Source organism: Canis lupus, chromosome 3 (assembly GCF_003254725.2).
Source record: "Canis lupus dingo isolate Sandy chromosome 3, ASM325472v2, whole genome shotgun sequence".
Classification (NCBI taxonomy): domain Eukaryota; kingdom Metazoa; phylum Chordata; class Mammalia; order Carnivora; family Canidae; genus Canis; species Canis lupus.
Window position 1 is genome coordinate 20,987,092 of NC_064245.1, and position 27,369 is coordinate 21,014,460.

General features: G+C 33.2%; 1 protein-coding gene across 2 annotated transcripts in view; it reads right to left on the reverse strand.

Moving 5' to 3' along the window:
- The window catches only part of RASA1 (RAS p21 protein activator 1), a 109,084-nt gene that overhangs the window by 2,454 nt on the left and 79,261 nt on the right, over nucleotides 1-27,369 (reverse strand). For both annotated transcript variants that reach the window (XM_049108284.1, XM_025437237.3), the window contains exons 10-23: nucleotides 24,212-24,332; nucleotides 22,847-23,003; nucleotides 16,749-16,836; nucleotides 14,674-14,751; nucleotides 12,842-12,999; nucleotides 12,292-12,368; nucleotides 10,834-11,006; nucleotides 10,360-10,519; nucleotides 9,100-9,242; nucleotides 7,593-7,708; nucleotides 6,824-6,910; nucleotides 4,541-4,608; nucleotides 2,934-3,022; nucleotides 1,399-1,476 (exon numbers count right to left, since the gene is read on the reverse strand). In XM_049108284.1, the coding sequence (XP_048964241.1) occupies nucleotides 1,399-1,476; nucleotides 2,934-3,022; nucleotides 4,541-4,608; nucleotides 6,824-6,910; nucleotides 7,593-7,708; nucleotides 9,100-9,242; nucleotides 10,360-10,519; nucleotides 10,834-11,006; nucleotides 12,292-12,368; nucleotides 12,842-12,999; nucleotides 14,674-14,751; nucleotides 16,749-16,836; nucleotides 22,847-23,003; nucleotides 24,212-24,332 (1,593 nt within the window). The remainder of the gene's footprint in view (nucleotides 1-1,398; nucleotides 1,477-2,933; nucleotides 3,023-4,540; nucleotides 4,609-6,823; nucleotides 6,911-7,592; nucleotides 7,709-9,099; nucleotides 9,243-10,359; nucleotides 10,520-10,833; nucleotides 11,007-12,291; nucleotides 12,369-12,841; nucleotides 13,000-14,673; nucleotides 14,752-16,748; nucleotides 16,837-22,846; nucleotides 23,004-24,211; nucleotides 24,333-27,369) is intronic.

Below are 27,369 nucleotides of genomic sequence, written 5' to 3' on the forward strand. Positions count from 1 at the left end.
TCAGTTTATATAAGTTAGGAGTTACACTGTGGAAGCGTGATGAGAACCTATCAGGCTATTATTGTGGCCTGTGCCCAAAACACTTGGTAATGTGTGGAAATGATCAGTGTTGATTATGGCATCTTCAGCTAAGGGTCATTAAATAACTTAGTACTTTTTTGTACTAAACACCAATGTTAGCTTGAGCCTTGGAATAAAATTCAACATGGGCTCAGATTGCTGGTACTTTTGACTAAATCCACTGCATTCCTAAAAACTGCGAAATAGTTTTCTATGCCATGAACAAACAATTGAAATATAGTCCATTCTTGTTAATTAACTCAGTTACCCATTTATTCATTCAGTGAATGGAGGATTCTAGAGGGGAAAGAGAACCAGTATTTGCCTTCAGAGAGCTTGCAGTCTCTCTAAAAGGTAAACCGACCATAGCAACATGGATATCCAGGATTGCAGAGGATACTTAGGAAGCAGATGAAAAGGTCTTGGACTCAGGTTTAGTTCCCATCAAAGCCCTTCTGAAGTAGATAATTTGAAGTGAGTCTTGAAAGAGTAGTATGGATGCAAGTAACTTCTTTCACACTGGTTTTATCCCTGAGGTAGCAAATGAGGGACACTCAGGCAGTACTGGTTAGCTGCACAGCATACTGGTGTGGTTGTATTTTTAACTGGATCTGAATACATTAAGGCCGAACATGGGCACCTCAGTCTCCTACCCTAGCATTCCCTAATGCCGTAACACCTGGCTAACCTGGGAATCTTTTTGATAAACCTATTTGTTTTTTAATGAACTGAATTACTAATATACTTTAGTTTTTAACTGACCCAGTATCTGTAGGTCTATAACAATAAAATTAAGCTTTACTAAGAAATACAGGGTCTTAGGGAATTTTTTAATATATAACCATTTCTATTAATTTATAAATAGTGATTTTTAAAAAACCCAAGTAAGACACTGGTAGTCCCACTGAATGAAGTATAGTATTAAATCCATGTGTTTTATTCCTAGTGAAGCCCCAAGAACATTCACTCTACAGTCCATTTACTTATTTAACCTGGTCAGATCTGGGTCATCTATCTTGTTTCAAGTACAGCTAAGTACTGCAGTAAAGAGATGAACCAGCTAAAGGGATAATGGAAAAACAAGACATACTAAAAAATAACACAAGAAGCACAAAAGCTACCATAGTAAGTACTTGATATAAACCATTTGGTGTAAAAATAAGTGGTTATAATCAATAATTTGCTTATGAAAGTAGACAAAAATAGGCAGCTTTTTGCTTTTTTTTTTTTTTAAGTGGAGCCCAATGTGGGGCCTGAACTCCTAGCCTGAGATCAAGAGTCAGAAGCTTAAATGAGTTAACTATAGGTCTCAAAGTACTTTAAAAATTATATACATACCCCAAGTTCATCTAAAAACATGATCATACGATGTTTGTTACTTTTGATAAATGGATTGACACCCTCCATATAGGGCTCCTAAAAATAGAACAAAAAGCTTACTGTATGCATCAAAACCAAATGTGTAGCAAGAATTCTTATGTATCTGATTACGTACATCAACAGCAGTACATGTTCACAAGAATTATAACTTTTCCTTCTAATAAAAGCTATACCAAGGAACTAGAGTATTTTAGTGAAAGAGTAAGAAATTCTGGATAAAAATAAAACCCAGAGCACCACCCCAAGTGATCAAAAATCCATAAATAACTTGACCCCCCAAAACGTGACTGATAACCTAAAGTTAATTGACACATATTTTGTATGTTACATATATTCTATTGTGTATTATTACAATACAGTAAGGTAGAGAAAAGAAAATACTAAAATAAAATACATTAAAACCATGAATAAGTGGACCCGTGCAGTTTGAACCTGTGTGTCAGAGGTCAACTGTAATTCATTCAAAAATAATTATTGAGAAACTATTATTTGCCAACTGCCAAGATCAACATGGGCCCAACCCAGAGCTTAGAATCTAGCAGAGAATATAATTAAAATACAGTGTGCTAAAGACTGCAACAGGAATAGGTAATAGAACCTTTCTCACTATTCAGATAAATTCAGAAGCTAAGCCATACAATAAACTGCTCTTCATACTAACAACATATTAAGCTTATTTAAAAATGTGCTATGATGTAAAACAGAAAATGTTTAGTATTAACAGAAGCTCTTTTAAAGTCAATACACAGAAGATGATAAAGACCTCATCAGTCAATTCCAATGAAACAGACGTGAAAAATCAAAGTAACATTATTCCATCAGGTTGGCAAAAAATAAACAATACTGAATTTTGGCAAGGCTCTGGGAAAGCAAAAAATCTTACTTAGGAATTTTCCTCCAAACTAAGTTTAAGGAAATAACTGGAAAACTTTGAAAGGAAATCTATATGGATACTTGTAACAGTGACAAGTTGGAAGCCATCTAAATGTTAAGTAAAAGACTACTTAACAGCTATATGATGATGTAATGATTGTTATGTTTCCGGGTATGGCAAGAAGTTTGTTAAATACTGACAAAATCAGGCCACATGGTACAACCACTACTAGATTATTAACAATCCTTATCCTTATGTAGGATCACATATAAATGTTTTAAGACCTCATCTGAGTTATTTACAGTAAATGTTTATGGTGAAAATAAATAATAGGTACATTTAAAAATATGCTTACTTTTATATTTAAGAGTAGGAAAATATGAATATATTGGAAATAGAAAATGTAATTTTCTGTATACTTGCTAAAACAGTGGTTTTTAAAATTTCATTAAAATATACATTTAAAATATACATTACTAAAATATAGTAACATTTTTAAAAAGACATACATACCAACAAAAATGTAATAGTCTTTATGCAAGAGACACTACTGAAAACTTTATATTCTATGGTTTTATCATCTCAAGGTTTCATTTGTGATTTATCAAAATGTTTTTACCTTAGCTCCAAATTCCACAAGATTTGCTAAGTTCTGCACAGATTTAGCCACTAATATCAGTGTTCTTGCAGCAATAGGAGATGGGGAATCTATAAAAGAAAAATTGGGCACAGGTAATGACACAGACTCCAAAGGCATTTTCAGGGAAAGCAGTATAAAGTTTAACACTTAAACATTTTTTTCCTGCTAAAAATACTGACATTCTTGGAAATGACATGACCTGTGTAATTCACAAGAAAACCTGAATTAAAGGGGGGGGAGTTAAATACATTTATTAATACTTCTAGTTTGTGAAAAGTTGCTGCTACAAGACTCAGCAATTCTCAGCTGGTTGATATTTCCCTTAAAGCTTTATCTTTATTGCTAAAAACACTGTCACTCCACACACCTGCTTCATGATAATTCACAGCTAATTCCAACCCCTTCAGGTTAGCAATTTGCAATCTGAGCAATTCCCTATTACCAACCTCCAAATGACTACAAAATCACTTTAGAGCTCAATAACAAAGATAAAATCTGGGACTTCTGCTATATATTGAAGAGAAAAAAAATAGTATCAACCGTAAAGATTAGTCCGGAAACATTTCCCTAGAGAATATACATAGTATGGTGTAAATGAAATCCATCTGTAGTGATTAACATATAAGCCCTGAAACATAACAGAATTATGTAACTAAAAATGTATAGGTAGGTCTATCTGACTGCCTGATTTTAGATTAATCTTAAGCTGAACTGTAAATGAGTATTGCCTAGTGGTTTGGAGGCCAACATTCAGATAAACTAATCTCTCCAACAGAATGCTAAACCCGTAATTCTTAATAGAACCATGGTTTTAACCATTTTAATAGCAATAGAAGATAATGACAAGAGATGTGATGACTATAATAAGGTAAAACTTAAGATGCAGTCCAAAGTATTTTTGAACACAACTTTGAGCTTCTAATTACTAAAAGAAAAATGGTTCCGGTTCCTTCTGTTTTTAATGGCTCATTTATTACATTTGTAGTCACAAATAACACTGTTCACCTTTCTTTGAAAGAAACTTATGGCATCTGAAAGTCCTTGTATAATGGACATATGGGCAGTAAGCAAACTAAATCTGGTTTGTTGGAGTTTAACATTATCTAACTGGTCACAAACTTCTGTATCTCTCAAGGGCCACTGTCAAGTATTCACAGAGTACTACTGCAACTGTAGTTATCTTTTTGACTTTAAAATACAGCTTGCAATGGTAGTGACAGGGTCTGGCATGGGCTAAGAGAACACAGAATCCTCTTCCCAATTGAAAAAGCCAAGTTGCAGAGTGGAAAAAAATCATCATAATGAGAGTTGGAGACACAGGTGGGAATGGGGAAAAAGTGATACGTGTCTAATCAAGCCACCTCAGGTTTCAGATACTAGATGGAAAGAAAAGCAGCAAAATGCAGAAGGTAAAGTAGCAAAAGGAAAGAAGGAGATAAGGATGCGTTGGAATGTTTTATATCAAGTCTTAGAACTGGAGAATAATAAAAAATCAGATGAAAAAGAAAAAATGAATAACCTTACCAAATAATATGAAATTTTATTCTAATTTTTTTAATTCCAAAATTTTATCAAAAGCTGATTACCTGAGATGATATTAAACATCCGTGGATTCAGGATGGCAGGACAGATAAGTCGAAGAAAAACAAAACCACTGAATGGGAGGGAAATTTTTTCTTTTTAGAAAACTACTATATATGTTACATAAAAATAATAAACAAAAATTTTAATACTTGTAGAACCATGAGCTTTGAACTGATGTAAAAAGCCCAAACAAAGTTTTAAGAAAATAGCTTAAGTATCTTACTTAAGGTATGTGTATCTTTGCTTCTTACACTATTTACTTTTCCCAAATTTGGAATTTTCAGTTTATTTTGGGAAGATGTAAGTTACATCTGTAACATTTACTGTCTTGACAACTCCTTATTTATTCCAGTATACTTACTCTGAGGAAGCAGTAGCTTTAGGAACACTAAGATTTTCTGAAATACTATAGGAGTATGAATTAATCCTTTTTATAGAGACAGGCCTATATGGTGCTAAAACTCTCATTCTCTCACTTCTTTCTTTCCTTATTTAAATAGAATAGCCAAATAAAATCTGTTATAAATCAAGTTGATTATAACTGATTTTGCTGGTGAATCCTAAAAATAAGAATCCATTCTAGTAGAGAAAAGTGACTTCTTGATAAATGGAAATGTATACAATAGAATGCTATAAATATAAAGCTTTTATTAAAAAGACCTCACTTTTCACCTTCTCCATTACAGAGAGGATAAGTCAACTTTATGACATTTACTTTCCAACCTAATGACAGCTTACTACTTTTTGGACTCTTAGAAAATGATTGTTACTTCTCAGATACCATTTATTGCAATTATAATACACAATTATCAGCTCTTTAAATATCTTTTTTTAAACTAATTTATGAAGAATCTTGCACAAATTTGCTTGAAAACATTTTGATACTTGTTTGAATTTGAACCATAACCTATAATTTAATCATGAAAGAATTTCAGTATACAAATCTATTTTCTGTGAATTTGTAAAGGTGATTTTAAATTTAAAAGGAATACTAGATACATACATATATATTTAAAGGCTTGTTAGTAGGGACAGAAATCATCACCTTGGGCATCAATACCCCTTAAAAACCCTATCGTGTCAGACGATTCACACAGCAGAAATTCCTGCTGTGTTTGCTTAACAATTATATTTGTTTGAAACAGTTTACAGAGGCTTTAATTTACATCACACACAAAACTGTGCTGAAACTTATGCCACTAGTGAAAAAATAGAGAATCTGTCATTCGTTCTTATGTCATATCATTACTAACCAAGAGAAATATTCTCTACGAAAGTAGAAGCCTCTTTACAAAACTTTGGTTGAGGGCAGGATTAACACTTTTTTTTTCAAAACTAAATGTATGCTATTGGTGTCTTCAGTGGTTGTCTAGTTTTTGTTTTTTTGTTTTTTTTTTAATGGGATATAACATGACAGCAGGATGTATTCTACTGAATCTATTATTAGTAGACCCCTATATTCTCTGATGCTTTGACACTGATTTCCAGTGGTCTTCAGTGGGCCGGGTGTACCTATCAAAAGCCTACAATGGTGTCAGAGATCTGACTGGATCTTAGAAGGCTGGCCTTTAGTTCTGCCTTAGTACGACCCCTTTCTATATAAAGTTAAGCAAACAATTTTAACTTCTACAGATCTGCTTCCTCATCAGAAAAAGTTAAAATAGTGATATCAAAGTGTGTCCCGCTGCCGTACAGGAGGTACAACATCCTGTGACTTGCCCAAAGCAATTCCTCCTAATTACTGTGTGGCAAGCTCACTGGAACTGGAGGTTCTGGCTTGGAGCTTAGCACAGAACCACTGCTACAAACCCATCAGTCAGCACCACAGTGGTTCCGTTATTGCTCTTCCTTGGTAGCACCACATCAAGCTCTGTTTCACTCCTCCCACTCTCCCCTTCCCTCTTCTTCCTCTCTAGATGTATGTACATGCGTGTAGGTAATGTGATGTGTATACGATTACTACTATATAAAGTTAGCTAAAGAGTTTGCTGATTATGTAACTTTTAACCTTTCTGTCCACAGGATAAAAATTCCCAATAGTGAATTGATTATACGTAAGCGTTGAGGTTTTCAGAAATGCACAAAGTAGCTAAATATCTCTTGGTAACGTCCCCCCAAAAATAAAGTTAAAACTTAGTAGCTGTCCGAACTCAGCCAATATTCAACAGGGTTCTGAGATAAAAGTAAAATAAAAAAGTCTTGAGTTGTATACTGTTACTCCAAATTTTCAGCCACTCTGCATACTATACACAATGATATATAACAAGTAAATTGATGAGCCTTACCTAACAACTCTCGTTCTCATGGTGGTATTTGTAGGCCACTTGTGCTGGACAGATTTCTGTAAACACCCATAAATATATCTCAGTGTCCTGCCAAAACAACACAATCATCTCAATACACAAACCAAGGGAAAAATGCTGATCTCATTGCTGCCAGAAGCTTAATTTAGTAAATACACATATGAATGCAACTGGCCTTTCCCCCCAAAAAAGTACTCTGTTACAAGGAAGGAAGGACACACTCAGCAAGGGATAAGGAAAACAAATAGTTTTCATCATCATTTAGTCAATTCTTTACATTTACTTTGGAAGAAATCTTAACATTCTTACAGTGCCTCTGTATTAATGCGGGGAAAAGTACCGGAAATAAGTTCAGATTCCAGTGATATAGGATAACTTCTACCTAAATAAGTGAATTCACTTACACTAAAAGCTATTAAGCAGGTACAAACTGGTGTCCGTTTAACTAAGATATCTATGATCTCAAATCTGAGATTATAAGTCTCTATTCATGACCCAAGTTACTATATAAACCAGACATGTTAGCCTGTATGAAAACACAATTTTGTTTTAATGTAAATATTTCACCACCATTGTTTCTTCAAGTCACTCTTTTGCCTTAAACACAGTTTACCTTGTAAAGACAAAAAAAAAAAAAAAAAAAAACTTCCAGAGTAAAAAACATTAAGATAGTTCAAAAGTTTACATGTTTTAGAAATACAGATTTTTCAAAATGCAGTACCGTTTGTCAAATTAAAATTTCACCACTTACGGTGGAAGTATTTCTGAAGCCATGAATATTTTCTCCACAAGCTCTGAAAGTATGTTCAATAGGTGTGCTAAATTAGTGTTCACGTCTTCATTTTTTTCTAACTTTGATGGACTTAACTAAGAGAAGGAATAAATTAATATAAATGCATCTTGGCAATGATAAATGCAAATGAATCAAGGTAAACAGTAGTTCTTCAAGGTTCTCTGTTTTTCCATTTTTCAATCTGTTTTAGCTCTTGGGGGGGGTGGGTATAAATGGGAATTCTTAAGTAGTTTGCTCTATGGAACTCATTTACCACTGATTCCCAATTACTCAACTGTACAATAAGCAGTGATTACTCAGAACATTTTAGTTGCTCTGGGATTCATACCAGTGATAAAGTTCTCTTATTCATTTACCACAGATTTTTAATAGCCACAGAAATTATTAGACTTTATTTTTAAAACAATATTCTCAACTACAAGACAGAAATCCAGCTTTAGTGATCACATACACATAAATATACTGAGTATTTGAGAATAATGATCACCATGTATTATAAAATCTTTAATTATATTTGAAACAACCCTCATATTAAAATAGAAAGGCTTTTCTGAATGCTGTAGACAGAATAATGAACCTTTCTCAAAATTTTTCCAGTAGCCCTTGAAAATCTAAGACTTCTGATCTAGAATCAGTGGAGTAGATTCATCTACGTAAGTCTGAATTCCCTAGCCTGAATCTAAGGACTCAGCCAGAGACTCTCTGCAGACTTACTTCATTTCAGTAGGCCAACTATGGCATTACCCCAAGTTTTAAACACTAAATCCTCAATTTCTTCCCTTTAAGCTAATTAGTAAAAATTGACAACTTAGTGCAAAATTAGCCTCTGACAGCTCCCAATGTACATTATCAAAAGCAATTCCTTGTTTTATTAAGCTTCTATCAGATCTTTAAAAAATGTATCTAGTATCTTCCTTCTGTAGTTGCTCTAATTAGCTTCAAAATAAAATGAGACAAGAGTCCTGTGAGATTCCACTCTCTCTCTTCATGGTTTATTATGAATTTACACTGAAGCCTTAGTAATCCTAAAAGAATGTTTTTATCTGTTTTTGAATGGATTATGTCCTACTTCTTTACCCCCAAAACCTTCAAGGACACCCCTGGCTGTTATTAGGAAGTGCTTCATAGACCTTAGTAACTAGGTTATACAACAAAAGTCTCTAGCAAAACTCCCAATTTATGTCATGTACACTTTCTGAAAGCAGCATATACTTTGTACAGTAGGATAAATGAGAAAGTAATTTGATTAATTTCTGGTACAATTTGAGGTTTTTAATCTCAAAGTACATCTTTTTTAAAAAGTCTGTTTTGTCTAACATTTTTCTAAATGTATTTCAAAATGTGTAAATGCTCTGATGAATAATTTTAGAAAGCTAATATATTTTCCTTAAAATGTAATTAGCTATAAAGCATCACCTATTAAAATATGCTCTTTGCTGAAATACTTAAAATATGAAATCCGTACCTCGCAAGACTGCTTGCTTTCCATTATCTTTAATATAGAGTCTTTCAAAGCATGATGAACAAATTGTGTAGCAGTGGCTTTCATATACTGCTCCATCAAGGTGCTTGCAAGTGTTGTGGCTCGAAATAGAGTAGTGGCTTCATCTACATAAATATTTATATTAAAAGATTATTTATATAAAGGATTGTACTAATGTGAACAAGATTAGAAATTAAATGAATTTTTTTTTCCCAAACATAGCCATTTAAGTATGCTTATTTGCATGCAGCACTGAAGTATGGATTATAATGATATCCCATTATTTCTATAAATTTAACTCTTCAAAGGACTGTATTACTTCATTAGATCAACAGGAAAAGGTGTTGACACTGCCATATTCATAAGAAAAACCAAAGGCCTAGAATGGTCACACGACTTGTTAGGACCAAAGAGCCACTGAGTGACAAAAATAGGATCAGAATTCAGCTTTGTTATCCACTGAGCCCTCGCTTTGGAAATTCTGGGTTAATTTCCGAATAAGAACATAGTGGTATGAATAATTAGACTTATCATGAGGGTCACTTGGTAATGTATAAAAGTACCAAAGCGCACTATGATGTATAACTGAAACTAATAGGATATTGCATGTCAATAACACTTCCAATTTTTTTTAAATGCAAAAAATGGGGGAAAAAAAGACCCACAAAATCCTAGTATAAATTATTACCTTAAAAAAAATAGCTATTAATGTAAAACACACAAATATTGCCCAAAAAAGACAATCTCAGTGTAACATCTTAACCATCACTCTATCTTTCCTGACAAATCTTATGTCTTTTATATTTTCTAGTTTATTGGGGAGCCTAGAAGCAAGCACTGTTACTGAGCCAAAGTGCTAGCTAGAAAGGGATTGTGACAAATTTGTAAGCTGTCACAAAGCACTGTGTGTCCAGGCCACTTAGAAGCTAGAAATAAAATGCAGCTGCCACCCAACTTTTGAGCACTGAATTAGCAAGTAAAATATAAACAAGAGAGTATTGGTAGGCACACCAAACTATGCTTAATAATCAAGCACCCTGAGCCACTGATAGGGTTAAGAAGTCACTTTCTTTTGACTTCTGATGGAATAATTTACTAGGACAGAAACCACCAAATGTTAGCCAGCACAAGGATCAGAACTGACATTCCAACTTTAATTTTTAATGAAGGAAAGACAGAATAACAACGTATTTTGCAAGATGATTTGTTTTAAAGTATCACACTAAAACATCTGTGCTTTACCTTCCATGCTTATTTCTCTGTCATTTAGTGTACATAACAACAATGATTCGAGCTTTTCATGAAGAAAAATCCTTAGCAGGATGCTAGCCAGTAGTGTTCGGTCCTGTCCACATACATGTGATAAAGCATAGACGACATGAAGCTCTTTTTGCAGTACAAGCTAAAAAGGACACCGAGAAAGATTGTTCAAAGTACACGGCATTAAACATTCTCAGTGAGATTCACAGGAATTATGTTCTTCTATTTAGAAATATGTTCTATTGAATATATTTATTAAAAACAATTTTACAGCCTACACATTTATAGTCTCTTAAGACCAGTGTCATACTCCCACAAGACTTTTCAACCTTCTATGCCTCCCACCATGCACTAAGCTACGACATTAACTATGTTTAACTTAATGGATCTTGTGTTTAAATGTTAGATATTTGTTAATTCCATCAAAAATAATCAGACCGGTAAATAACTTAATACCTCTTTAAATTCGCTGTACTCTTCTTCTGGCATGATTTTTTCCATAGAGTATCGTGCTCGGACACGCAGGGATCCTGGTTCAATACCTTTTAATGGTATATGGGAGCTAAGCAAAAACCATTCATCTGTGGCATGTCCTTTCTGTAACCGGCTCAACTGGCAGCGCATAAATACTTTGATAGAAAAACATCAAATGATTACTTGTCTAAAAAGAGGACACTGTAATTTGTCATACCAGTAAATTTTCCTGACATTTTGTCTTCTCTATGGTGTTAAATGCTTTAAAGGAGTTTTCAGTAGTAACATAAATTCAATACTTGATGCCTGCTTCATTAATCTACTCAATGCCTATTTTGTGCTGGACTCTGGTAGGCAAGATACAGACATGGTCTCTGACTTGCATGGAAGTCACAGTAAGGCAAGGACTCAATCCTGGTACAGGGTGGTAAGTGCTGTTAACAGTGGTTAATGCTACCAAAGTACAGAGAAATAATATATAATTCAGCCCGTGGAAAAATCCATTCCAAACAGGTAACCCTTAAGTCGACATGTAACAGGATGTGGAGGTGTAGCTAAGTACAAAGGCAGAGAAACAGCGTACAGTCCAAATTGAAGGTATGGTGGGCACTTTTACAATCCGTGGATGACTTATGAGCGCTAAGAAGGCTGGTCTGTCTATAAAAGAATATACCAAAGATACACTTAGGAGAGCAACAGTGGGGAAGAGTGGAACAGGAAGGGCCTTTCCTCTGTGTTTACTATGGGTTTGGATTTTCTTAAAAGTAATGGGGGACCACTAGAAAATGTTAAGCATTTAAGTAGTACAGAAACGAAAGAATAAATACTTTGTAGAGGAAAATTCAGGCTTTGATCTGTTAATGCATATCACTTCTTTCCCTAAGCCTGACTTTTAAGACGGTATTAACCTAACTCACGCTGATGCGATCTAAATCCCCACTGCCACCTGTTTCAGCAACAGGCTGGGTGGGAGAAGATGTGCCAACTGAAAACAAGATCGATAAGGTTCACCAGAAATGAATACAATCATAGACTAATTTAAAGAAAACATGTTAATAGAGGGCTTTTAACCACTTAGGTAACAGTCTATGAAAACAGGAAAAATGTAAAAAAGTAGAAAGAAGGGATACTGGAAGCACCACAGAAGGACAGCCACTCTTCCTGTTCTCTTGCTCCCCGGTCCTCTGGGGACCAAAGGAAAGAGGAGAGAGAGTTGAGTAGCAAGGGCTGACATTTACAGTATGCACAGGTTAGCCATTTTCACCTTTTCTTTCTTATTAGAGAAACTTTTTCTCAATCAAAATTTTTAGGAGTACGAAAAGAAACTATGTCAAACTGTAGTATTTGCACTTTTTAAAATTTTCATTTTAGACTACATTTCATTATGAAAAAAAGTATGTAACATTTTTACTTCAGAAAGAAATTTCTGCATCAACTTACAGATATCAGGATCTTTGCTTTTCTTTGTTTTATTACTAAGAGTTATCTCAAATCTGTTGATGTCAGGAGGAAGATCACTAGAAGAGAGAAAAAGAATTAACAAAATATTCTGGCCTCAAATTCTAATTCTTTTATTTCTAGTATCAAATAAGTCCCTTATTTCTGCTACTAAACAATTTGAAATGCTAAATTTAAAACTAGATTCCAAACATATTATTATTTGAAATACAGGAATGCAGACAAGCAAATGATACTTTTCCTCCTATCTTTGACCATTATAAACATTTTGTATGTGTCTTGGTATATGTTTTTGAACTTGTCAGTAACACTAATTCCTATTAGGAACTAGGTGAAAAACCAAGGATATAGCACTTTGCTAATAAAAGCAGGGGAAAAAAATGTAAGTACTATTAAAATGCCTGGACTTGGTACCTTGTTCTGATAGTTCAGACAGACACCCAAAAAAAAAAAGAGAGAGAGAGAGAGAGAGAGAGAGAAAATGCAATAGGGTAAAAGAAGAAGATTTAATGTAATGATAAATGAGACTTACTCAAAGACAAACTCTTCTGACCATACAGGGTTTTGCCCTTCCCTTGCATGAGTTTTTGCTACCTGGACACTATTCAGGTAGATGTTACAATATGGATTAGTAAAATGTTTTACAGGCAGTTTATGGGCTTCTTCAATGTGTAAAACAAGACTGCTGACCTAAAAAAAACATAAAAATTGTTATCCCAGATTTCAAGAATTATGAGTTATGTTTCAAAAGCAATTATTTAAAAAATACCAAAACGGATTTTTTCCCTTTCTTCAGACATTATGACCTGTAATTATATTTTCCTCTTTATGTGATACAATGTAACATTCAAGCATTTAAATTATTTCTTGAAGTGCAGTTTTGCTTTTTAAGTTATTCCTCCAATAATATTCTTGTAGGAATTTAATGAAATGCAACTTTTTTACTTAAAAAATAAAAAAGAGAAAATGAAATAGAGGAGGATTTTTTTATTGATAAAAGTAAACAACTGTCATCCCCCAAATCAAAATCCTTATCTGGAAGATTTATCTATACACCTTCCACAGCCAGAAAACACTTTCACAACATGGATTATGCCTCTCATTTACAGATAAAGATACAAATCCAAAGAAGCTCAGTTATTCATCAGCTATGATGCCAAAACTTAGAGATCATTCACTTTCTAGCATGAGGGTCTCTTTCCCCCCTTAGCACATACTACTCGCATGGCGCAGGACAAGTCAGCCTCTCTGGACCTCACCTCCTCAGATACAAAATTAGAATAAAGTCTACACTGCAAGCTGTTTTAAAGATTAGAGGTAATACATGGAAATACATAGCAAAGTGCCTGCAGAAGGGCTCAAGGCACATTAGCTATGATTTTATTGTATTATTTTTTATTCTATTATAGCTAAAAATGGTAACTTCATAGCTGAAGTCTCACACAAGACACAATCTGCAAAAACTGATTTTTCATGGCTTACAAAATGTTAAAATATGATTTGAGAACACATAATAATTATGTGTAAAATTAACTGTCCTTAGGGAAAGGGTCAGACTTTTGGTTACAGGAAATATAATCATCTAAATATTAACCATTTATTGACTTGCAATAGAACATTGTACTAAATTCACAAAGCTTACTGGAAATTTCCACGAATACAACAAGAATCACTTCGGTCAATAATACTGTACAAAATGTTGCTCCAAACTTAAAGAATAGTAAAATAACCTTTTCCAACTATCCAAAGATAACAATACAGGGGGGAAAAAAGCAAAGATACGGAGGGTATAGAGTTGACTTTACACACCTAGAAAGTCTAGCTTATTAACTCTCTATAAATTGAACATGTACGACATGTTAAAGTTCAAAGACAGGACACTACCTAACAGTTACATAACAGACTTCAAAGGCAATTACTATAAAGTGAAAAACAAAAAAATTTATTTGGAATAATAAAGTCAGATGATCTTTTCAATAATTACTTTTAGTTGTACTTTTTTGAAATAGGCCAAAATAATTTTTTCAATAAAAAACTAATGAAGGTGCCCAACAGAATGGTTTCTGGCTGTTGGTTTGGTATTGTTATTTCAAGTAGAAGGAAAAAAAAAATCTTTGGTATGTATTCAAAAGATGGCATTATGGACTAAAGTACCCAGCAGGTATATAAAGAATATTTTTTCATAAATATTTCTTCTGTTACTGAACCAAGTGAAAGCATGGCTTTAAGATGCCTGAAAAGATAAACTTCTCTTAAGAACTCAGAAGTGTCTGAAAGGTTACCCAAAACAATTCTGATAGAAATAAAGAGTAAAGTAATAAAGCGAAACGTGGGAACATGAAATCAAAGAAAATTAAGTTTCACCTGACGCAGGCGTTTATTAGATGTCCCTGGACTACTTTTCCGTAAATTGCAAAATGCCTGCAGACCTTTCATCCAGTCCTACAAAAAATAACAGCATTTCAAAAAAATATACTATACAATAGTTTATTCAGTTTTCAATAACCAGGGTTTTTTTTTCCCCCAAATTCAGGAATTCTTTCCTGCTCCAGACTACTATTTCTATACTCAGAGTATGCTGCACTTCAATATATTTGTGGCCCCATAAAACAATGATCAAAACAATTATAATCATCCCTAAAATTATATTTCTATTGAATCCCTAAATTAATGTTAAGTATGCCACGAGTGACAATTAGACAAAAAATATAATTCACATCAAGTTATTAAGCAGTTTTGTATTGTGAAAGGAGGGCTGACTGAAAAACCAACTGATCATGTGATGACTGACTTCATGACTAGCATTCTAATCTTACCTTGGACCATGATGATATAGGTAGAAATGTGTAAGGGGATCTGGGTTAATTCATAAGCTTTTCAAATATAACATGAGGTTCAAAAAAAATTTCATGCTAATTTTCACATTAAATTGAAGCTGTATTTTTAAATGTTTATCTAGTGGTCTGGAGAAAGGAGAAAACAATCTTAGGCTTATCCAAAATAAATCTAAACATTTCACTTTGGCTTACTTACTTCCAAAAGCTCTGCACTGCTGCTTTACTCAGTTATATCCTTACCTTGCTGACTATTTCAGTCTGAACTCTGAATGTTTAGAGGACATCTTTACAGAACAAAATACGCCCTAATCAATTACTATAGCTTTTGGAAATAGAAGAGAGTAACCAAAGATCCCATAGGCCACCAAAGTAACAGAGACTGGAAATACAGGTAGTATTTTTGGACTTTAAGTGGTATGTGGAAATAAAGAATAGGTAAAATAGTTTACGTATAAATACAGTAAGAAAATGTTCTACTTATACTGAAATGTTACCGAAGTATATAACACATCTTTATTGAGAAAGAGGGAACCTGGTGAAATAATTGGAGCATAGGATACAAAGGTTAAATTTCTTGACTAACTCAATTTCCAGCATTTAAAAAATATGTATCTGTTACTGAAATGTTTTCAACTCTACTTTTTGCATCTAAATATTAGGGATAATACCCACAAAACAAGGTTTTCTGTGTTATATGTTTACAGTGTTTATTTGAAATATTTTGCAAAGATTTCAAACAGGACATTCAGTTGTGAACCATAAAATAATGTGGCTCATTCATCAAGTTTATTCTGGACTCTAAGACTTTTTCATAATTTATGAATCAAGGACCCAAGCCAAGATCCAGTTCTAAGAGCTACTGCTCCATATCCAGAGTTGGCAAATTATCTTCTATTTACAATAAAGTTTTCTTTGACCTCTTAACCACCTTCAGATTCTTTCCATAGAGTACAAACAAAAAAATATCATATTTGTACAAAATACCAGTAAATACCACCCCTGAAATATTATGGTTTGAAGAATTCCAAGTATTTTTAACAAGAGGTTTTTTTTAAAAACATTCTCTCATCACAGTGATGCTTAAAATTTAATAAAAGTTATAAGAAGGGCATTGCACATGGATCAATGCCTAGTGCTAAAAGTAAGACATCATATGTAGACTTAGAGAAAATAGAAAATTCCTAAAATACTTTTTATTTTTGATGACTGAACTTCTATTTTTAGACCTGGAGTTCACCCAGTGAAGAATAACACTGCTTCTCAGGAAAACTAACTGCCTTACCTTTCGATTGTACTGAGAATATCTATAACCTTTCTGCAGAAAGGACTTTAAATGAGCACTTTGAGTTGGCCTCAACATGACAAAGTATTTAAAGGTCAATTTAAAATGGAGTTTTCATTTCTAATAACCCTTCACTGAGTTTTTCTGCATTTCTTTAAAAAAAAAAATTTACACATTAAAGTTCTCATTCCTTGAAATAATAAGATGATTAGATTTCAGTTTTCCTTTTTATTACTTATCATAAATGCAGAAGTTTCCTAGTTAAAAAGAAACTTTGGCTAAGTAAAGGTTTGCAGTAATTGAGAAAACAATGAACTTACCTCTGCTTGTTCTGGAGTTTCTCCTGCAAAGTAAAAAATGTAATGTTCTTCACTAAAGTGCTGAACCACTATCTGAAAACAGTTTGGCCTTTAAAATATAAACAGAACAGTTATTAGGAAGCTTAACAAAAAGCATCAAATGACACCAACTTTTAAAAAAAGTCACAACATATAATTATATAGGTCAATTGACATAATTCTTAATTTAGAGAACCAATATTCCACTGTCCAGATCATTACTGAAAAGAAAATGTCAGCTGCATACATTTTAATAAACTTTTTGTCAGTACCACTGAAATTTTACCCTTCAAAGTTTAAAAATGTTTTATGCTAGAATTGCACATAGCTCATCTAAAACACTTTCTTAAAATTAAATGTTACTAAACTCCTTACTTCAGAATAATATATACTATACATTTATATGTGCTGGAAAAAAGACATGTTCTTAGACCAAAAATGTTCTTAGTGGTTATCTCTCAGTGGACTATGGGTGACTTTTTAGAAACTTTTTTTTTCTTTACAACTGACAATTTTTCCTCATCTTTTAAAATGGAAACATCACCTGCTCACACATATGCTTGTTCTGGTGATTAAAGAACCCAACAGTGGTATACAGCACACATTAGTTTTTGTCCTTTGTCCTCCAATAGTATGCACCATACTAGAATTCATTCCACATTAGGTACCACATCAGATAGTAGTTTATATCTTTTTTGAAGATCTGTTTTTTATCTTTCCAACAAGACTTGAAAATGATCATGAAATGTTTATTAAGGGCCTCCATGTTTTTGAAACTCAAAATTCAATAAATGTTATTCCTATTTCTTGCACTAACCAAAGATTGTATCTTTTACTTCAGTATTAGAAGACCACGGCAAAATACCCAGAGTACAAGTTTAACCTTTATTTTTAAAACCATTCTTTCATGCTTTGAAAATGCTATAAAATAATACAGGTACAAACTGAATACTTCAGCTTCTGAAAGTGGCTTGAATCACACTGGCCTTCCTGACTCCATAAAATACAAATAAAACAAAAAGCAACTGTTCGAAATCACTGGAGAACCACCAAAGCAGCTCAGACTCGAGAAGCCAAGATCACAGTGAGCCTGAACTTCTCCACAGCTTTTCCTTTCAAGGTGTCTGCCAATTCCTAAAATGCGCAGGGCAAAAAGTTGAGAAACTAAGCCGAAGGAAGGAGCCCCTAAGAGGCTCAAAAACTAACCAGCACGTTCAGCAGTTTCATATTGCCAAGAAAGACAAATGACTTTAGGACCTTTAAAAAGGAAGGCTTTCATCTGAGACTCCTACCCATGCCTTCAAAATAAGGGCACCTTTCAAATAACTGTAATTAGAAGGTTTAATAAAATAGGTAATAAAATAGAGAATTTTGTCAGCTAACTACATCTATAAAAGAATCAAATGGAAACTCCAAATTGAAAAATGCAATAAAATTAAGACCTCAAAAAATGCATTTAGCTGCAGAGAGCATATTGGTGAACTGGAAGACAAATAATATCCAGCCTAAGGCACATAAAGGAAAAAATTATGAAAAACATAGAAAACTATATCATAGATACATGGGACACAGTAAAAGATGGAATATGCTAGGGCAGCTTCGGGGCTCTGTCAGTGAAGCGCGAGACTCTTGATTTCGGCTCAGGTCTTGATATCAAGCCCTGCTCAGTGGGGAGTCTGGCGGAGATTCTCTCTCCCCCTCTCACTCCGCCCCTACTTGTGCTTGTGCACACACATACTATCTAAATAAATTAATTGAATCTTTAAAAAAGATATACCCTGTAATGTGAATTTCAGAAGATGAAAGAGAATGTGGCAAAAGAAGTGTGTAAAGACAGAGTTACCAAGGCTTTCCTAAAACTCACAAAAGACATCAGGTATTGAACTGAAGAAGTTCTACAAATATTAGGATAAAGTTTTATCTAAAGAAAATTTACCGTAGGCACATTTTTGTTAAACTGCTAAAAATCTAAAGAAAAATCTCAACCAGAGAAAGATGAAATACAGTATACCTAAAGAGAAAAAAAAGATGTATTATCTCTAAAAGAGAATCATAAAAGAAAAAGTTGGAAGGCAGAAAATAATCCTTAATTAAAACACTGAAAGAAAATAACTGTCAACCTAAAAATTTAATATCCAGTGAAAACATCATACCTAAATGAAGATAATAAATATTGCCACAATGAAAGATTCAGCGCACAAAAAGGTGTAAACATTCCCACATATTCACTACAGTAACTCTTTCACTGAAATGTCTTTCAACCTGTGCTTCTTAAATGATTATATTTAAACTAAAGCAATATTAAAAGTCGTAAGTTTAATGTAAAGAAATGGTGTGCTTAGTGACTTCTTAATATTGAAAATAATCTGGAAAACTTGCATAGCTCTGCAGCTAAAACAGTTCGGGAAAACAGGCCAATGAGCAGTGCTGCCTAAACATTCCCTCGCCGTGGCCTGAGTAAGCATGCTGTCATTTAACCTGTGTTGCAAGGGGCTGTTACCTTTCACATTACATTTCATTCAAATGCAGGTCAGGCAGCGTATTGGGTTCTATGCAGACACAAAGCATAAAATGTCCAGCGCCAGTCATTTGTGTCAAAGAAAAAGATAACTGCATTCATCCACTATTTCCCTTTTCGTACATGATATTTGCATTCTGTGTTACATAATTTGATGTCAATTTTTCATTAGTCCTACTATCTGGTAGAGGTATCTGTTCACTTCCTTGAAATATATTTTGCTGATGCTGTTTTTCTTGGGATCCACTCTTTCTTGGTACTTCCCATCTCTTTCCTAGTAAAGGCCCTCAAAAATAGAGCTGGTGATGGTATACTGGCAGACTTTGGGGAAAAAACTCAGTTCTTTAAAAATAAAAGACTTGTACCATAGTTCCTGTGAACATATCATTTGTAACACCAAGTTTAGACTTGGTATCATTAAATTCAATGTCAAATTCTTAAAAGCCACCTTCAACAAGAAACTCTGCACAAGAAGCAAGCTGTGATCCTGTAGCAAATGATAAATGTGTATTTACTGCTTTTCTGCTTCCTTAAAACTACTTTCTTGATAGTAACCATAATAGAAATAATTCGGTCTCTTTAAATTGCACTAAAAGACCTGTTCTTTAACTCTAGCCATCATTTTCTTTTTTTTTTTTTTTTTTTGATACTGCAAACTGGTTTTCAGTCCGCTCACATCCGTTCATAGAAAGTATGTCAAAAATAATTTACAGTTTTCCCCAACCACTTTTACACAGATGTAGCTTTTATTAGTCTAAATGATTCTAAGATTCTTGTTATTCAAATTTTAAGTATCACTAGGGAATCAATCATTTTTTACCTTCATTTTTCCAAAGTTGAATTTCTGCTTTGAATCCATAAACCATCAGAGCACATTAATATATTTTTGTGTTGTATTTCTAAATCTGAGGAAGTTTACCTATTCTTCAACTAATCTGTGATGTGGAAATCATTTGCCAAGAAGTTTTTTTTTTTCTTGTAGATCTTGTAGACATCAGCAGAAGTCTCCTTTTGGACAGCTTATGGACTCTGGTATCAAATAGCTCAGTGGTACTCTGATCCCACTTCTTCCCGTGAAAGTGAAAACATGTGTAGCTGAAGCAGCTTGGATTTTATTAGACTCATTTTATGATATTCAATGTGGAATTCTGGTCTACAAACAGACTTTGACATGTAAGAGCCTTTCTGTATTGCTTATTTTCCAGAATGAATTTTTGATGTAAAAACCAATGATGAAGTTTCATCATTGATCATGAACTTAAATACTATTTCTACAACATCTTCTTTGTTTCAAAGGATTAATTTACTGTTTTGAATACTTCATATTTTATAATTTCTTTTGGTACTTCTTTGGATGGCCAACAATTTACCTCCAAGTATTTCTCTAATGTTTGCAGATTTATCAGTGTACAGTGAAAATGTAATCTCTGGATCTGTATACAGCCTATCATTTGATTCACCAATGCGTTTATTGATAATACTATCTGAACACAATCTAATACTATTTGAAAATAATATTTCTTCTATTTCTTTTGCTTTTTGGCTTCAAACATACAATTAGCAATGTCCATACAGACTGTTTCAACAAACAAATTCTCCAACTCTGCATGAAGCATTTTGGCTTTAGCTTTAGCTATTAATTCCAAGGTCTCCTAACAAGCTTCCCAAGTATACTTTGATAGTGTAGGAACAGATCTATGGAAAGGAGGGGGTTGGGAGGGGAAGCTGTGTGGACAGAGGGACTTTTACTTAAAACTTACAGTTCTTTAGGGATATGGTGCCAACACAATGTGCTTGGTACCACTGATTCATTCAACTTATATGCAAAATATTTAGGCTGAGGAAGAGAAGATTTACTGGATTTAGTTATCCCAATACATTTCTTAAGTGGCCTAATAGGTTGAATTTTTTAAATTAAGCCTACTGTCTTTATCTTGTGATTTTAATGACTTTCCAGCTTTATAATCATCTAATTGCCCTTGGTGGTAAAATAAGTATCTATACATTAAAGCCAATCAAAGAAGTAACAATGAAAAAAATATCTAAATATCTAAAATAGGGATCCCTGGGTGGCGCAGCGGTTTGGCGCCTGCCTTTGGCCCAGGGCGCGATCCTGGAGACCCCGGATCGAATCCCACGTCAGGCTCCCGGTGCGTGGAGCCTGCTTCTCCCTCTGCCTATGTCTCTGCCTCTCTCTCTCTCTCTCTCTATGTGACTATCATAAATAAATAAAATTAAAAAAAAATAAATAAATAAAAAATAAATATCTAAAATATCTAAACATCTAAAAAATATCTAAGTTATTATTTTTTGAGGAACTCCATTATATATTTTATAATAATGAAATTCTGAAATTTAAAACATTTAGTATTTTATTACAGTAACATTTTACAACAGTAACATTTTTTACAACTACCAATATCTCAAGGGACCCCTATAACCTATTTGTGACACATTGGTTGGGAAAGCTTTGATCTATCTAGATGAATGAATCCCCATCTTCCAAGACTCAGCTTAAGAACCACCAATTTCTTATTACCTATTTCCCCCAAATTTCTTCCCTTTTGTAGCTGTTCATAGTACAAATAAACCATGTTTGGTGGTGAATAATGCAGTTGTCTCCTCAGCATCCATTTCCCGCTCCCACAGAGAAGACCATTTAAAAAAGTCTATTAAAATTATAAATAACACTAATATGATGTCTGGAGAAAAGAAATGACAAGATTGTATGTTCCACAGCTACTTGTGAAGTTTTCTGAACTTAAACAGGATAAAGCTAGACTTGCTTAGTAGAAATGCCACCTACAACAGAAAAGGTTGTAAAAAACCGTGTTTTTAATTGTCTTTATTAAAAATAATACGTAATAAAAATAAGTTTGTCTAAAAAAGACTCTAGAATGGATTATTAATAATACTGATAGTGAAAGGTAAAGACAGGCCATTGTTCCTGATCAAAAAATTAAAAGTAATCAAGAGTTGCATGTGCTTTGTGATGGTCAGGATTCACTTTTAGCTTACACATTGATATTTATTTTTTTAAAAACTTTGAAATTAATTTAAGAAAAAATGCTTCAACTCCAAATCCAAAATACTCTCCTTTTCCCTACTGAAGCAATTGTTTTTATATTAGAATTATTTCTTAATGTCAAATTTTTTACGAACATGCTTATTATCAAGTTAGTAATACAACTGAGTGTACTCAGTACTATCAGATGCAATGAGTTAAAGAGAATGGGATAAAATGGGAGAGGACAAGACTCCCACTGAGTTACTCAAAAGACTGGGGCTAGGCGCAGGGAGGAAACATGCCTTACACAAGCCATGTTTAACTACAGGAGATGTCATTCCAAAGATTTCTATGTAATACAAGAGTGGAATTTCATGCACAGGTTAGTCTAAAATAAAAAAGGAAGACAGAAATCACCCTAGAAAGTAAATCGGACATTTTCAGATGATTTTAGGACTCTGAAAATCCACTGGCTATGCTTCAAAAAATGATGAACATATCCACTATTTTACGATTAAAGCAATTCCAAAAAGAAATAGGAAATTAATTTCTTACCTGCCAAAGAGACTATCATGAACAACATAGACAGAACATACACTGAGATCTATTAATCCTTTTGGTTTTGTAGCTCGTTTTTCACTTTCAAAATAAATAAGTTGGGCATCACTGCCTTCTAAGATAAAATATAAATTTTTCCACCGTTTTCCTTTGCCTGTTTAAAAAAAAGTTTTCTGTAAGCCAAATAATAAACTATGAAGCCATATATATTAAAATCATAAAAATTATTGCTGAAAAGAAAAATTGTATATCCATTTTTATTCCAAAGCTTCAATCACACATCTATCCTTACAAAATGACAAAATACCTAAATTTATCTGTAGAAAAATGCCTTATGCTATACTGCTTGTTTTAATGAATCACAGAGTAAATGACAATGGTACCTTAACTATATCTTTGAAAGTTTCATGAAGATAAAAATCTTTAAAATTCTTGCTTTGGAGTAATTCTTCTCTAATCATATGAAAATACTCTTCTACTCCACATCCTAATAACCAACCCCCTACATTTCTGAATGTTAAAATGAGGCAAATATATAAAACAGAAATATCAAAACAATGAATGTGACCAGTGTCATCAGAAGTCTCTCTTTAAGAAGAAAAATAATAATGAAGTGTGGGGTAGAGAGGGGGCAAAGAATCAAATATCTTGCACTGGAACTGACCTCAAGAATGAAAGACACACTTGGAAATATGTAAGCTTGTTTCATGAAACTCTGCTTGGAAATGTGGACTTGATATACCTAGACTCTAGATTTTTTTATTTAAATTCAATTAATTAACATATACTGTATTATTAGTATCAGAAGTATTGGTCAGTGAATCATCAGTCTCATATAATACCCTGTGCTCATTATATCACCCAGTTATTCCATCCCTCTAAGTGCCCCCTACCCTCCAACAACCCTCAGTTTGCTATATCTAGGATTAAGAGTCTTATAATTTGTCTCCCTCCGATTTTATCTTGTTTTATTTTTTCCTCTTCCTCTATAATCCTGTTTTGCTTCTTAAATTCCACATGAATGAGATCATATGATAATTGTCTTTCTCTGATTGACTTACTTCGCTTAGCATAATACCCTCTAGGTTCCATCCATGTCATTGCAAATGGCAAGATTTCATTTTTTTGATGGCTGAGTAGTATTGCACTGTGTGTGTGTGTGTTTATATATACATCTTCTTTATTGTAGACTCCAGATTTTGAACGATGCTTATAAAAGCTTTAACCAAGGGTCAATTATTAATAATTCATATCAAAACTTATTAAATACATCAGTGGGAACGTTTATGCCAATATTTATAACGTGTCTATTAAATATTAATGGTAAAATACTAAAATTGAATCTTTAAAGTTAATACTTACCTTTTTTTAAAAGATAACCCTTTTTAACAATATTTTTATAAAAGGCATCCTTTGTTTTTCGACGAATTGTATTATAGATTTCCTTGCCATCAACTGTATCATTGAGTACTTGTTCTTGATCCTGAATTTTTAAAAATATTAAAATTATTTCATGAATTCTTGATAGAAATCAAATAAAATCTACTAAATTACCAATTTAAAAAACCAGGCTGATTGTCTATGACATTTAAAAGAAGTTTTTAAGACTAAAATTCTAAAAATGTAACAACATTAAGAGATCCTTTGTTTTCCAAATAAAGTCTCAAAAATACAATATTGTGTTACAGCAAATAACATTGAAAACATGAATTTGTCCCAAGAGAACTGATAAACTGGGAGCCAACTTAAGCATAAAACAAAAACCTGGTTGCTTATGCAAAGTTGTATCTGTGAGGAGGACTAGATGAATGCACAAAGCTATGCCCAGCTAAAATGACATGCATGGGAATACAGAAAACATACCTCTAATACCTTACAGCTCTCAATTCACCAAGCATTCTATGCCACACTCATTCATCTACACCTGGTGATAGAACACCATCTGATTTCAAGTAATCCTCCTTCTACCACTTTATAATAATCACAACCCTTCTGGTGGTAGCCTCTTCCACAAGTAAGCTTCAGGTCTTTTTCAAGGTAAAGTACCATATTTATTGTTCTGGTTAAACATTTCTTAACCAGTTATCACATATAAAAACTATACTACGTTTTATTAGGTTCTTATCTTTATGTGTTACTGATGAGGTTCTTGAGTGTTGTACCCCATAATCTCACCTTCCTATATAGCCTATCGTTCTTACTACATGGTTTTACATAACTGTGACTTGTAGGAATGGATGCATGTGTCTTAACTGCTAAATCCTCCTAAGTAACAAAAAGATTTCTGACGTCAGGGAGACTATAAAGAGAAGAGTGTCTTTATAATGATCTTTCCAAAATAAATCAATCACCAATATTATCAATGGGATCCACTAGACTTAATTTCAGTTTCTTAGTTTCTTTTTTGAGCAGTTCTTACTATTTCCAAGGATTAATACTTAATGAATGATTTTTTAAAGACTTCATGGGTCTTTCTGATCCTTTTATAAATCTAAGATATGAGATTTTCGTAAATCATATTTTTCCTGTATCTTAAAACATTCTATTTCATCATCCTAGAAATCATTTCATCATTATTCAACAATTACTTTTCAAGTATACTAAAGAGCAAGAAGGGTTGGCAAACCATGGCATACGCACCAAACCCAGCCCACTGCCTGATGTTGGACATAAAGTTTTATCAAAACACACCCACATTCATTCCTTTTGTCTACAGTTGCTTTTATACAACAAAGGCAGAGTTCAACAGGTGAGATGGAGACTGAATCGCCTGCAAAACCTAAAATATTTAATTATCTGGTCCTTTACAGAAAAGTTTGCCAACTGTTAACTTAAAGGATGATGCAAGAGTGAAATAAACCATCTCTATTGCATCACCCTTTGTTGTTTTTTGTTTTTTGTTTTTTTTTTACTATGCTGCCAACCGTTGCAGCATCTTTCAAAAGTATAAAAGCCCATCTACCATCTGTGTTATCTTTTCAGTAGCCTTCACTGAACACAGCCCAGAACTCTCAATGTTCTGCTAACAGCAAAGAGAAAAAATTGACATAGGAAGATGTTTGACAATTATTAAAAGAATCAAAAGACTAATGCAAAGAGGTAGTGGCATTTTGGGATCTATTGTGATGATAACATTGATTTCTGATAAGCAAAAATCTCAGACTTTAATTCTTCTAATGCAGTATCCTTAAACTTTCTCAAACTCAAGAAACACTGAATAAATGATAGATTTCTACGTGGGGGGGAGGGATATGGGGTGTTTCTATCTAGTCAGTCATTTAGTAGGAAGGATGTCTTCATGCAATATTTTGTAACAAGAATCTAGACTGTCTTGTTTTGCTAAAAAGAAATAACGGTTCTTTTAAATTTTTATGTTTGTGCACCAAGATTTATTTAAGATGATTTGTAAGTGGCCAAAAGGTATTTTGTATCCAAAGGTTGCTGAAAGGAAACATAATGTAGAAATTTTAAAATTCACCATATTTATCACTGTAATTGATGTTTAAAAATCTAAACAGAAAAACATTTTACCCCTATGGAGTGAAGAAGACTATACTCTCCCAATAAAATTTATATAAACCATACAAGTTTTCAAAAGTATTCTATTTGATGGATGATTCAAGTACATGAACAAAAACCAAGAATCATCTGGAATCAGTATTGGATTCTGACCGTGAAAGTGTGGGAAGAATAACCTGAGTAATTATAAAGCAAAAATTAATTAGAGATGTATCTGAAATCTGGAATTAGGATTTAATAAGATGGATACGTTCCAGGTCCCTGCCTGAGAGTGGATTAACAGCTGCCTATTTTAAGCCTTTATAACCAAGGAAATATGGAAAAAAATTTTCAGTTTGCTATATTTAAATTCCTATTATTAAACTTTCTATTAACTTTTTTGGACTATATCTTTACTCCCACTTCTAAGAATTATTCATAAAATGACTTAAGAAGAAAAATTTTAAAAGGATACACTGGACCCAGATGATAAACAGTGATGACTACCTTCCCAGTTATATGGATGTGTACTTTTCAGTCTTTTATTTCAGTAATGATAATATTTAGTCTTGGCTACAGAATGGGCATATTTGTAGTGTGTGCATTAAGACATAACTATACTATTATTTGGATTTAAATATCTGATTTCAGGATGATCTCCATAGCACTTTTCTAAATTATATTAGGAGGAGGCTGATATACTCATCTACAACTTCTGAAAGATTCTAATATATTAGAAGAAATTATGGCCAAGGACAGAACTTTGCTTTCCAAACTCCAGTAAATCACTGGATGACAGAAGAAAAGGCTGAAATCTACATAGTTCCAGAGAAGTCTTAAATGTTTCCATACATTTAATTCAATAAATGTTAGTTTAGTGTCAGGGTCTGTTCTAGTTCTTGAAATACAACAGCAAACAAATCAAAGATTCCTCAAAGATTATCCTCAAAGAAATGAGGGAAAGAAATAAACAATATATAAATCATACTGTATGTTAATAAATGGTTAAGCGCTTTACAGGG